At 44.6% G+C, this 13225-nt stretch overlaps 1 protein-coding gene across 1 annotated transcript in view; it reads right to left on the reverse strand.

Moving 5' to 3' along the window:
• Nucleotides 1-13225, reverse strand: part of ACTN2 (actinin alpha 2) — a 76901-nt gene that overhangs the window by 13598 nt on the left and 50078 nt on the right. Inside the window, exons 9-14 of the mRNA XM_033195906.1 lie at nucleotides 12707-12799; nucleotides 10358-10588; nucleotides 7667-7814; nucleotides 5932-6082; nucleotides 2230-2338; nucleotides 741-881 (exon numbers count right to left, since the gene is read on the reverse strand). Coding sequence (XP_033051797.1) covers nucleotides 741-881; nucleotides 2230-2338; nucleotides 5932-6082; nucleotides 7667-7814; nucleotides 10358-10588; nucleotides 12707-12799 — 873 coding nt within the window. The remainder of the gene's footprint in view (nucleotides 1-740; nucleotides 882-2229; nucleotides 2339-5931; nucleotides 6083-7666; nucleotides 7815-10357; nucleotides 10589-12706; nucleotides 12800-13225) is intronic.

Raw genomic sequence — 13225 nt, forward strand, 5'->3', positions numbered from 1 at the left:
GCAGAAAATTTGGGATTGGTGGTAGGCAAAAGGTAGGTGCTGATCTGTGGCTTCTTACGGTTTACAATCTGCCACCCACTCTGTACATTTAAATAAACAGTAATATGCACACATCTGCAAAGTAGTTAACTCAGCAGCTAGTAAACTTAGAATGTTTTCATGAGTAACTCCAAGTGCACATGTTTATTTTGCTCAATGATTCAGCATTTGTTGTTGTTGTTGTTGTCACCCAGGCTGGAGTCTAGTGGCACGATCTTGGCTCACTGCAACCTCTGCCTCCCAGGCTCAAGCGATCCTCCCACCTCAGCCTCCCCGGTAGCTGGGACTCCTGGCGTGCGCCACCACACCTGGCTAATTTTTTTGTATTTTTTGTAGAGACGGGGTTTTGCCACATTGGCAAAGCTGGTCTCAAACTCCTGAGCTCAAGCAATCCACCTGCCTCGGCCTCCCCAAGTGCTGGAATTACAGGCATGAGCCACTGCGCCCAGCCTCAGCATTCTTTTTTAAAGAACAGAGCTTTTGAGACATATTCACCATTACTTGATTGATGTTAACGGGTTTGCAACACAGAGTAGTAAACACATTTTTAAGCTAAGGTTCAAGGGTAATTTGGGCTTTCTAGCCACGTTTATTAATTTTTTTTTTTAAGAAAGAAAATGAGAAACCAAATAACAGAACTCGAAGTTTAAATGACAACTCACTTCTAATGCACAGGGCATACAGAGTTGGGGTTCCATTACCTGGATCTCCTCAATGCTGTGGACAATGAACATATCTTGCAGATCCTCCATAGCGCCTTCCATCCAATTGTTGAAAGGAGCAGCCCTCTTGGCAAACTCCAGGTGAAGCTGATCAATGGTTTCTAGCAATTTCTCCATTCTCTGAAGAATAAAGAGAAGCAAGCATTATCATAGACTAATTTAAAAATTCACTGAAAGTGTAAGTATGCATTCCCTAACAACAGACTATTCTCTGACATTCTGTTAAGCATATTAGCATGTGTCTACAAAAGATTACCTGATGCTCAAACGATTAGGCTGAGCCCTGCAGGTCTCTGAGGTGCCTTCTGAATCAAAGAAGGATTTAATAACATCCAGAGCAGCCTCATTTGTAAAGTGTCTAAAGTACTTCACTACATGCTACTTTTCTGAAAACTGAGACTCCACATACGGCCTACCCTGACTTGCTTTCAGCTAAAAAAGGACTTTGTAAGAGGACCTGATACCCTAACTGTGCCAGATTAACAGAAAATGCAGGGCATCTTCCACGTTTCAGAGTCAACACATGCAGAGAAGTGTGCCTTTCCCAAAGTCACCTGCCTAGTGGAGAGAGAAGGGACTAGAGGTTCATGTTCTCAAATCCTCAGTCAGGATTTAACACAGATCAGCTCTTGCCTTTCTGGGCATATGAAGGCACAAGGTCTCAAGCAGCAGGATGATCCTGCGCTTGTTTCCCACGGCAGACAAGTGGGGAGAGAAGGGGAACGCATCTCCATAGCTTTCAGCCTTCCATAATGAGGTTCATTTTTCCCCTCCTGTTCTAAAACATTTTGCGCTGTCTCTGTTACATGTCTGGTCTTTTCTCTCTCTCGACATCTCTTTCTTTAAGCAGATATGTCATAGCCATTTGGCATTTGGGAAGCTTAATATTGCGTTATCTCAAAAGTGTCATCAGTCAAAGAGAAAAGACTCAGGGAACTGGTAAACTGCTTATTTCCTTCACGTGGGAGATGTCTTCCATGGTTAAAGACAATGAGGGGCAGTTTGACACCAGCTACCCACTGTGTCTTACACTTAGTCTTACACTTAGATAAGGCCAAATTCATCCCAATTCTGTTTCCTATCAATTTACTCACTTCAACATTCGGTTCCATCTTCCCTTCGCACATCTCTGATTTCCTGACTCACTCACAGCTCAATTTACTCAGGCAGAAGGACTTTTGGAAATGTACTGTCACTGCCCGATACAAAGTAGATTTATGCAGTAATCTCATCGCCCCTGGATTTTTTTAAATTGAAAAATATACTTCACTGCTGTCTGGACAAATTACAGCACAAAGCTCCCAACTTCCCATTTCCCTCTTTCTTCCCTTTTCATGTTTTCTTCAGGGGTTCCTTTCACTAGACAACCTGTTTCATGCCACAGAGAAACAGACGACGAATACCAGTGATTTCACTAAAGAGCTTCTATTAAAAGATTTCATGTCAACAAGCGGCTTCAAGACTTCACCTCCAGGGCTTCTCTCCTCTTCTGAGTAAGTGTTCCCAGTCGGTCCCACTGGTCACAAATTTTCTGGCACCGATCATTGACATTGACAGCGTCGTGATAGTCCAGTTCACTATTAAAAGTGAAAATAAAGATTAACTTTTCTAGATGACGAGAGAAAATGAACATGGGCTAAAAAAGAAAAACAACAGGGAAGTTTAAAAACAAACAAAAACATCTGAAATGTATCCACATGGACATAGAGTGTGGGCTGATAGACAGTGGAGGCTCAGAAGGGTGAGGGGGTGGGAGGGTAGGTGGATGATGAAAAATTACTTAGTGTAATTTCATACGATGTATGTTATTTGGGTGATGACTAACCTAAAAACCCTGACTTGGCCACATGTAGCAAAACTGCACTTCTATCCCCGCCCCCAACATTTATACAAATAAAAAAATAATAAAATATAAAAATCTAATAGAGAATTGGGATGCTATTTCAGGGTTCTGTTAACTGTCATCACTGTAAACATCACTCTTCTCACATAAATTACAAGAAGAATTCATAAAACTTTCGCTGGCCAACAGATTTCTAAACAGAGAGAACTGCTGTCTTCTTAATGCCACAGGCTCCATTTATTTTCCCTTCCTTTTCTTGGAGAGGCCCCCAGACAGCGTTATTTCTAAGTGGCAATGTCCCTGTGGGTGAAGGTTAGAAGATGTCACTGTCTGACCTGGAAGACAGTCCTGTAGGCCAGGATGCAGCTACAGTGACTGGGGAGGGAGGAGTCAGCCTGCGTCACATTGTGTCCTGGGCTCCCCTGGAAGGGCACTTGGCCTCACCACTGGGTAGAGTATCAGGTCCAGAGCTGCGCCACGACTTTATCTAACATAGAGGGATTTCTGAAATGGGGCCGAACTGAGCCCTTCCACTTACAGAGGTTCTGACTTATCTAATGCCACTAGTGTGACAAGCAAGAGCAAAATGATTTCTCACTAAATCCTTACTTTTCCTTGCCAGATCCATCTATGCATTCTACCTGGGATCTTTCTGTGCACACACTATTGAAGCAAATTTTTTTTTTTTTTTTTTAAGAGACAGCGTCTTGCTTCGTCACCCAAGCTGGAGTGCAGTGGGATGATCATATATTACTACAGCCTCAGACTCTTAGGCTCAAGTGATCCTCCTGTCTTAGCCTTCCAAGTAGCTGGGACTACAGGCATGTGCCACTACACCCGGCTCTTTTAAAAAAATTTTTAGAGATGGAGTCTTGCTGTGTTTCCAGGCTGGTCTCGAACTCCTGGCCTCAAACTCCTGGCCTCAAGCAGTCCTTCCTCCTCAGCCTCCCAAAGTACAGGGATTACGGGTATGAGCCACTGCATCCAACCTAAAGCAAATTCTTAACTCGAAGCTTAACCCAGTACCTCCAGAGATAACAAGTTTGAATCCTGTACAAAACTTAATCATCTTTTTCACTCAGATATAAATCAAGAACTATGGAAGTTTAAAGACATCTTTGGGAAGCTTCTTCAAAAACAGTCCAGGATTAGACAACTTTTGAAAAGTCCCCTTCTACCCTACCAAATCCATTTCCTTAAAGCTTAAGTTCGTTTACTTCTTTTTTCAACCTTAAATTAAGGCAGTGGTTGTTCGCTGCTTTTTTTCCTTTGAATAACACTAATTTGTGCTTACTGAATGTTCTTGTTTCTGTTACTGAATAAAGGGGATGCACATGGTTACTACCTGAGTATTTTTCCAGTGGATAAGAAGCTCCCTATCACCTGATTAAAGCTTGTCCAATTCTCAAGAGCAAACAGCAGCTTTCTATATACAAATACTCCTCACTAGACCAAGGTCGACTAAGATTCTTGTCTTACTTATTATAACCAAAAAAACAAAACCAACCAAAACACACCAGCAGTTTGCACAGCCCTAAATATAAAATGAGAAGGCTGTGGATTTTCAGACATTAAAGAGAAGACAGACCTCTCCAGAAACAAAAACCTAGGAATCCTTCTCTTGTTCCATAACGCAGACAACAATGCTCACCCATCCAGGGTTACCTTTAGGGCAGAGTCTCTCTCTCTTCCTCTAATTCATCAGCAATGGTTCTATACATACGTGCTTTCAAGGAGTTAGGGTTTGCATAACTATGCATAACTATTGTTTATGTACTTTGAGAACAGCACAAAACGTTTGATTTATTATTGAAGGACAGGTAAAAATGGAAAAGGATGTTAATAACAATAAGATGAGCACATACTTAAGTTCTATGTGTGGTTAATCTCTAGCCTGTGTGAAGACATAGGCACTGGGGATGACAGGAATAATAATATACAATTATTACTTAAATGTTATGGGCAACACTTAAAGCCATTCCAAATTGCTCATGGGAGCTATTATGGAGCACTAAAGAGCTTGAGTTTCTTTTCATCCCTTTATTTCACTTGTACCTGTTACTGAGCAATGAAAAAGCCAGCGTTCAAGAAGCAGGGGAAGTAAGACCATCTACAGGCTATGAATACAGTGCACGAAGTGGATATAAAGATCACAAAAATGCAAGAGTTTGTATGGGCAAGACTGAAACACACGATCTCTTTTAAAAGGCCCCATCTGCTAATTTTCTCTAGTCAAAAGTGAGGAACATGGCAGTTTTAAAACGTAATATACTGAAATAAATTTTTATTATTTAATTTTTGAAGTTACCATTATGTGACAGGCTCTAAACACTCTACAGATGTATCAGTGATTATAATGGTGGGGAAAGTAGTAGGGAATAAGATGTTGTCTTTATTACAAGGGAAAAGGACCTGAAGAAAGCTCGGAAACATGGCATGGAGGCTCCTCTCCCCGAGGGCGGCTGCGCCCCAAGGCTCACACTACACAGAGTGGGAACTGAGAACACTCACTCTGTGCTAAATCCAGCCTAGGCTCAATTGTCGTGTTAGTTCTTCTCATAAAACTAAACCCATGAAAGTGAAACAGCACTTATGGGAATGACAAGCAAGGTGGGGCCCTGACGTCTCTTCTGCACATGTACAGCAGTGCCCTCGGTTTTGCTTTTTTGTTTTTTTTTTGAGACGGAGTCTCCCTCTGTCGCCCAGGCTGGAGTGCGGTGGTGCCACCTTGGCTCACTGCAAGCTCCGCCTCCCGGGTTTACGCCATTCTCCTGTCTTAGCCTCCCGAGTAGTTGGGACTACAGGCACCCGCCACCACGCCCAGCTAATTTTTTGTATTTTTAGTAGAGACGGGGTTTCACCGTGTTAGCCAGGATGGTCTCAATCTCCTGACCTCGTGACCGGCCCGCCTCGGCCTCCCAAAGTGCTGGGATTACAGACGTGAGCCACCGCGCCCAGCCAGTGCCCTCTGTTTTGTGTTCGTTTTATGTTGGTTTCAGGACAGGCTGTATTCCGCCTCTTGCACCTGGCCTGGGTGAGGCCGCCTTCCCATAGCTTTCTGGGCCCCAATGTTCCAGACTTCTCATCTTCCTGGAAGCGGAGCTGCTTGTGCTGGGGGCAGGGGTGCCGCTGGATGGGAGGACATAGGGACTCTACCACAACCTAAGAACCAAAATCTGTTTCTACATTTAAACAAGGAGAATCCCTGCAGAGTGCCTCCAGCCGGGTTCCCTCTGCGTTTAGTCAGGAAAGAAAAGGCAGGCCTTCCTCTCCCCTCTCTATGGAATCCCCGGGGCTCCTGGGAGGACCGACGGCATCTGCACATACTTGAGCTCCTGCGCGATGGCTGCGATCTGCTCCACGCGGTCCTGGTGCGCTGCCAAGTCGCTCTCGAACGCCTCGTGCTTCCGCAGCAGAGCGCGAACCTCTGTCAGCGATGCCGACTCGTAATCCTTCTGCAGCAAGATCTGCTCTTTGCCTGCAAAGGTGGTAGCAAGAAAGTATGAATATGCTGAGGGCACAGTGGCTTCCTCGGGCCAGCCACGTTCTCAGGGAGCGTTGAGATTCCAAAGAACTAAGAGAAGCGGACAGAGAAGGGGCAGGACTGAAGATGCAGGCCAGGGTTGTGATGGAATTCAGGCTGCTACCTGCTAAGGATGCCCCAGTCCCTCTCAGTTTTGAAAGCTAGTGGCTCCAAATAAAGGGGGAAGGAGAGCATGCTGAGTGCATTTTAAGAAAAAAAACAAATTTGTAGTCTTCATCATTCTAAGTCACAAGTATCTGATTTTCCTGCATGATCCTCAGTTAAGTTAGTCATTATTCACTCCCAAGAGCTACTGGGGATGCTTAGATAAAACCCCTGTGCTCAACTTGTCTACCCATGAGTTCCACCCCACCCTAGTTCCTTTCATTTGAAAGCTATACTGTGTGTGCTTAAATGGAGTCTGTGCTTTCTTTTCCTGATAATAAATATTAGAAATTTTCCTCTCTGACCCTCCACTAATATTTTCCCATACAAATATTTCTCAAATCCAGCAACTGCTGTGATCACGACTGGATCCACATTTATCCCCTGGCTAACAACCTTTAAGAACTCTATGAAATCGGAAGTGGAAAGCAAATGTTCATATATTTAATGATGACGATGTGCCACTTACTGTGTACTAAACGCTACTCTAAATGTTTTCTAAATACGAACTCATTAAATCTTCATGGAAACCCTATGAGGGAGGTATTACTGTGATTCCCATTTCGAAGAGGACACTGAGGCCCTGCGAGATTAAGAATTCATCCGGGGCACACAGCTGCTATGCATCAGAGCCGTGCCTCCAACCCACCTGGCTCCAGGTTCCTTGCTTGTAACTACCTGTCTATGAAATATTAAAAATCAAGCAACAATAAAAGCAAAAACCATATAATGAGGACAAATCTCCCAAATCTCAAAACAGATTATTATGTGATGGGGAAAATGCTTTATTCTTCTGCCTTGGCAAGGACTATTTAGTCCAGGAGACAGTAAAAAAAAAAAATGTTAGGGCCGTATTCTTATGGCTATGGAGACCGGCATGTGTGTAAGGCCTGAAAAAAGTAGATGAATGCAAGTGAAATAAGCAAGTTAGACTATAGACGATATCTTGCATCCTTCCTCCCAGATTTTCTACATGGGATATTATGTTGCTCTATGGCATTTAATATACATTCTACTGGCAGAAGCTAGTGGTTGGCCCAGGGCTATCTGACCACCAGTTAGGGAATGAATGGATACTTGTGGAATCAAACAGAAAACATGGAAGGAGGCCAGGCCTTATGTAGGTAGGTATGTAAAGAACACATTTTAGGTGCCATTTTGGAAAGAAATAGATTATCTGCTTGATTAGAAACTAAATTTTCATGCCTACCTCTTAAATCTGGCACTGAGACAGGAGCAGAGAAAGGTGATGACACCTACCTTTAGTGTCACAGACATTAGGCATAGTTAGTAAGGACACATCATGGCTCTGATGTGTTGAACATGGCTCAAGTCTGGTTTTTCAAAAATCCAATCTGACTCCTGTCTACTTACCATAAGCCCAAGTCTCGTGGGTTGAGGCCTTTTGCCTGAACTTCTCAGCCAGGTGTTCCAAGCGCTCCAGTCTCCGAATCTCATTGAGTAACCACTCCTCGTAACCCTTCTCAGCCTGCTCCAGCCTCTGCCAGGCACCAGCAATATCCTGGGACGGTTGGAAGCCAAGGGAAGCGAATGTGTAACAAGCACCTTCGTTACATTCTGAACTCTAAGGCTTCTTCTCTAAATCTCCTCCACTACATGACTGATGGTGTTTTCCGTCTGTTTTCTTTTCCTTCCTTACCCCTCACCCCAATAACCATTCAATTATTTGGCTTCCAAATGTCTTAATTATAATTCACTGGGATCTTTTAAGATGAACATAGTTGTTATCAGTTATCTTGACACTTCTCCAGATGTGGACAAAGATGCAGAGGGCTGACAATTTCTGGCTACAAGAAGATAAAGCCTCAGGATGGCTCAATTCAAAACTCTTTTATTATGATTATTTTTATTTTTTAAGAGGTGGAGTCTCGCTATGTTGCTGTTCTTTAAGTCTTAGGCTCTGACAATCCTTCCACCTCGGCCTCCCCCACAGCCAGGATTACAGGCATGTGCCACTACACCCGGCCTCCAAAACAACTCTTATTCAGTGACTGGGGTGAACTGTCCAGCCACCCAGCCATCAACCACTAATTTCTGGGCATCTAGCATGTAGCAGGCACTAGTGAGAAACTCTGAAAGGGTAAACAATACCTCTAAAGTTCCCCATTCCCATGCAGCTTCCATGGTGGGGTGGGGAGAGAGACAATCATTAAGTACTTAAGCAATTTCATTTCGGAAAGTGATAAACGAAATGCTGAAAGGGAAAAAAAAGCAGGGTCAAGGGATACTGCCAGCCCTGCTCGTCAGGGTGGTCCCTGTGGCAGGTCACTTAGAGAAGACCCCTCTGAGAAGGGGGCATCTGAACTGAGTCCTCAATGACAGAAGAAGTCAGTGATGTGACGAAGTAGGAAACGAGGGCTCCTGGGCAAGGGAAAACTCTCGAATGCCCAAGAGGGCATGTGCTCTGCGTGCGGGAAGGATGGCAGGCAGTGTGGTGTGGCAGCGGTGGAGTGAGTCAGGGCAGAGTGAGAGATGCATTTGGCAATCATGCAGACCCTCATGGGCCAGGATAATGAACCTGGATTTTACTCTAAATACTCTGGGGAGTCACTGAGTCACTGAAGGGTTTTGAGAAGAAAGGAGATGAGATCTGATTCATATTGTTAAAAGATGACAGAGGCTGATGTATGGGGGATGAATTTTAAGAGGCAAAAGAAAAAGAACCAGTCAGGAGTTACTTGCAGGGTCCAAGGAGAGGCAATGGTGGCTTAGCATACGCCAGTGGCCATGGAGGTAAAGAGAAGGGGATTAAGAGCGTTTACTTAAGATGTATTCTGGAAGAAGAGCCAATGGGACTGGCTGAAGAACTGGATGTAAGAAAGTGACAGAAAGGGAAGAATCAAGGATGAAACCTGGGTTTGGGGGTTAGCAACTTCGAGGACAGTGACAGAATTTACTAGGATCGAGGAAACTGGGAGGAACTCTTTTGGATATGTTTGATTTAATATGCTATAACATATCCAGGTGGATATATTGGCCTGGAACTTGGGGAAAAGTCAGAGCTGGAAATGTAAAATTTGAGTGTTATTGGCATTTAGGTGGCAATGAAAACCATGGGCCTGCCCAGGCATGCTTGCTCATGCCTATAATCCCAGCACTTTGGGAGGCTGAGGTGGGAGGATCGCTTGAGCCCAGGAGTTTGAGGCCAGCCCTGGCAACACAGCGAGACCCCATCTCTACAAAGAAATAATTAGCCAGGCCTGGTGGTATACGCATGTAGTCCCAGCTACTCAGGATGTTGGGGTGGGAGGATCGCTTGAGCCCAAGAGATTAAGGCTGCAGTGAGCTGTGATTGTACTACTGCACTCCAATCTGGATGACGGAGCATGACCATGTTTTAAAAAAAAAAAAGAAAAAGAAAAAACAAGCCATGGGCCTGGATGAGATCACCTGGAGGGTATAAAGATGAAGACGGCTCAGCACCAAGCCTCAGAATCACTAGCATCTACAGGGAGAGGGCGGAGGCAAGGCCTTGAGCAGAGATGGAGAAGGCCTCGCTGGTGAAGGAGGAAGAAACAGGAGGACCAAAGTGGAAAGAACTTCAAGAAAGGAGAAATGGGCAGCTGGGTCAAAGAAACTGAGAATATAAAAATACAAATGATCCCAGCACTTTGGGAGGCCGAGGTGGGCGGATCACAAGGTCAGGAGTTCGAGACCAGCCTGGCCCATATGGTGAAGCCCCATCTCTACTAAAAATACAAAAATTAGCTGGCCGTGGTGGTGGGCGCCAGTAATCCCAGCTACTTGGGAGGCTGAGGCAGGAGAATTGCTTGAACTCGGGAGGCAGAGGTTGCAGTAAGCTGAGATCGCACCACTGAACTCCAACCTGGGCAACAAAGTGAGACTCTGTCTCAAAAATATAAAAATAAAAACAACTTGCTTTGACAACATGAATGCCATTGACTTTGACAAGAACCTTCTTGGTGGAAGCAGGGACAGAAGCCAGCTGAGTGCAAGTCAAAGGGTAAAAGAAGTGAGTGAGTGGGGGCGGGGCACGGTGGCTCACGCCTGTCACCCCAGCACTTTGGGAGGCTCTCTACTCACCGACACCATCTTGCCCTCGGAGGGCATGAAGGCAGGCCGGTTGCTGATCCGCAGCTTGGTCTGCAACGTGTTGAAATTGATCTCCAGCTGGCATTTCTCCTGCACCTTGGGCGGCTTGTGCTTCCGGCGGTAATCCCGGAAGTCCTCCAGCTTCTTCTGCATGGCCTGCATTGTCTTCTCAGGAGTCCGGTTCTCCAGCCAGGGGATCGTGCGACGAATCCATTCCAAAAGCTGCTCCCCAAACATAAAAATACTGCTGAAGACACCAGCAAACCCCCTTCCCCAGTTAAAAAAAAAATGAGGCATCCAATAATTGTAATGGATGAATCTAATGTTCCTAAAATCACTGAAATGTGGTACCTCTATGCACAGAGGCATGAATGAAATGTTCAGAGTCCACCCATGGCCACTAGTGATCACCCCAACGATATCAAACACAGGTCGAAAACTTAAAGTGAGCACGTCAAGTCGTGTCTTACAAGAATGTGACGTTTACAAGAAACTCAGGGACCAGACATTAGCAGACAAATGCTGGATGGAGCTTTCAAATTAAAAAAACCAAACAAAACCAAACAACCCCAAAATACTTGACATGGCAGAATTGTAGTGTAATAAATTCAGCAAAGAACTGGATTTCACTTAAAATGTGTTTTTAAAAAGTAAGCTGAAATCTAATTAGATTACTTACTACACAATGGTATTGTAAGGCTGCGTCTAACTCAATGCCAAAGTGTATTTTAACGTCTAGCTTTTAAGTAAATCTGCATGATAGAAGTGAACGTGGTAGCGAGTTCCTAAGGACAAAATACACAGGTACCTCCTGAATTACTACCTAGGTCTTAGAAATGACTTGCTGAAAACCCCATGATTTACACCTATGCCTACTGAGCACTTGGAAAATGACAGCAGATTAGAATGAAACATAGTTTAAATGGTGATATACCTAGAGTCGAAGGGTTTTAGGAGGATAAATGAAGGACCCAGTAAGAAAAGGGAGGACTGAATTCCTAAGGATCCTCTGGCCTTCAGTACTGGCCATGCTTCATGTCTGGCAGCCCTGTCACTGCCATTCAACAATGCCATCAAGTTGAATTTTTCTACAGCAGCAGTATGAAAATATGAACTCAGTATCATTAAGTTACACTACTATTTATTGGAAGATTTATTTCAAGTGTCCTGATGCTTTTACCAATAAAGACCAAATATCAGCTAAATTAAAAAGCAGGCCAGGTACGGCGGCTCATGCCTATAATCCCAGCACACTGGGAGGCTAAGGTGGGCAGATCACCTGAGGTCAGGAGTTCGAGACCAGCCTGGCTAACACGGTGAAACCCTGTCTCTACTAAAAATACAAAATTAGCTGGGTGTGGCGGTACACGCCTGTAATCCCAGCTACTCGGGAGGCTGAGGCAGGACAATTGCTTGAACCCGGGAAGGTGGAGTTTGCAGTGAGCCAGGATTGCCTCACTGCACTCCAGCCTGGGCCAGAAAGCAAGACTCTGTCTCAGAAAAAAACAAAAAACAAAAAACAAGGCAGGGCAAAAATTGTTTGGTCTCAAGTATGTGTCACTGTACTTGAGTCCAATTTAGAAAGGAGGTGGCTGGGGGTCTCATGCAGCCCATGTATTTGGGGAAAACAGTGCAGATGCAGAGAGGCCACTGTGTAGTTGCTACGTATGCTATAACAAGAACACAAAGAAAAACAACCTAGAAAGTGCTGTCCTAACCAAGAGTCTGGCTGAAGAGCTCTGGAAAGGCACCACAGAAACTCATGCTCAAATATCCTGCAGGGAGAGTTCTGTCTTCCCCAGATTTCCTCTGGATATTTATACAGACACACAAGCCCAAGCCAGCTCTGCACACCAGGCTGGGCCAGTTCCTTTGACACTGGGTCTGTGTGTGGAGTGAGGCTTTTGCATATGGAGTGCCTCCTATGTAATGTGGGTAGCCAGTGAACAGGAAAAAAAAAAAAAAAAAAAAAAAACAAGTAACGCAAGGTCGTCTAGGGGTGTCCAACCCCGGGGGTGCAGAGCTGAGCAGAGAATTGCATTCTCCTATCTTCAGACATGCAAACTACACCTTTCTGCTTTGGGATCGTTGGGAAGACCACTGGGGATTATGTTTTTGCCAAAAGTTAGGTTACTACAATAGGAACAACCTCGGAGATCAGGTTTATTTTCCTGCTTTCGTCCTATCTGAGATGAAAAATGCAAAAAAAAAAAAAAAAAAAATATATATATATATATATACACACCCCCACGGAGTATTTTTTCACCCTCTGTTTTCACCCTCTGTGCCTCAGCCCCTGCGTGAGGATGGACAGAACTGCAGGTCACCAGTTTCCTTTACCTCACTCGCTAGCCTCTCATATTCTTCCATCAGCCTCTCATTCTCTTGATTCACAGCAAGAACCTTACATATCCTGTTAGCCGCTGTCTCGGCCTGTAAAACACAATAGGTAAACAGGACGGCTCTGTCGACGGGAATGCGCACACACAGCATGGAACGAGGCGGGTGATGAGAGGGGACAAGGCAGGTGGCGTGCTGTAGATGGTGCAGAATCTAGGTTAGGGTGCGGTCAGACTGAAGGCATGGCTTTTGTGTACTATGAATCATTTCACACCTTTGTTACAGTTTTCACACAGACTTACACGGCAGGCTGATTAGACTGTAGGGAATAACAGGGAGAGAGCATTAGTCTAAAACACAAACTCAGTAAACATCCAGCAAGTTAGTCACAGAAATATTTGGGTCCAGGAAACCAAGATCTTGGGTCCCTGAATGTCCACCTGAACTCTCCACTGATCTCATGACGATGGGATGGAGACTCCCTGAATAACATTAGCCTTTGGAAATCAAGGCAAAAAA

This window comes from Trachypithecus francoisi, unplaced genomic scaffold (assembly GCF_009764315.1).
Source record: "Trachypithecus francoisi isolate TF-2019V2 unplaced genomic scaffold, Tfra_2.0 Lachesis_group5, whole genome shotgun sequence".
In the NCBI taxonomy this organism is placed as follows: Eukaryota; Metazoa; Chordata; class Mammalia; order Primates; family Cercopithecidae; genus Trachypithecus; species Trachypithecus francoisi.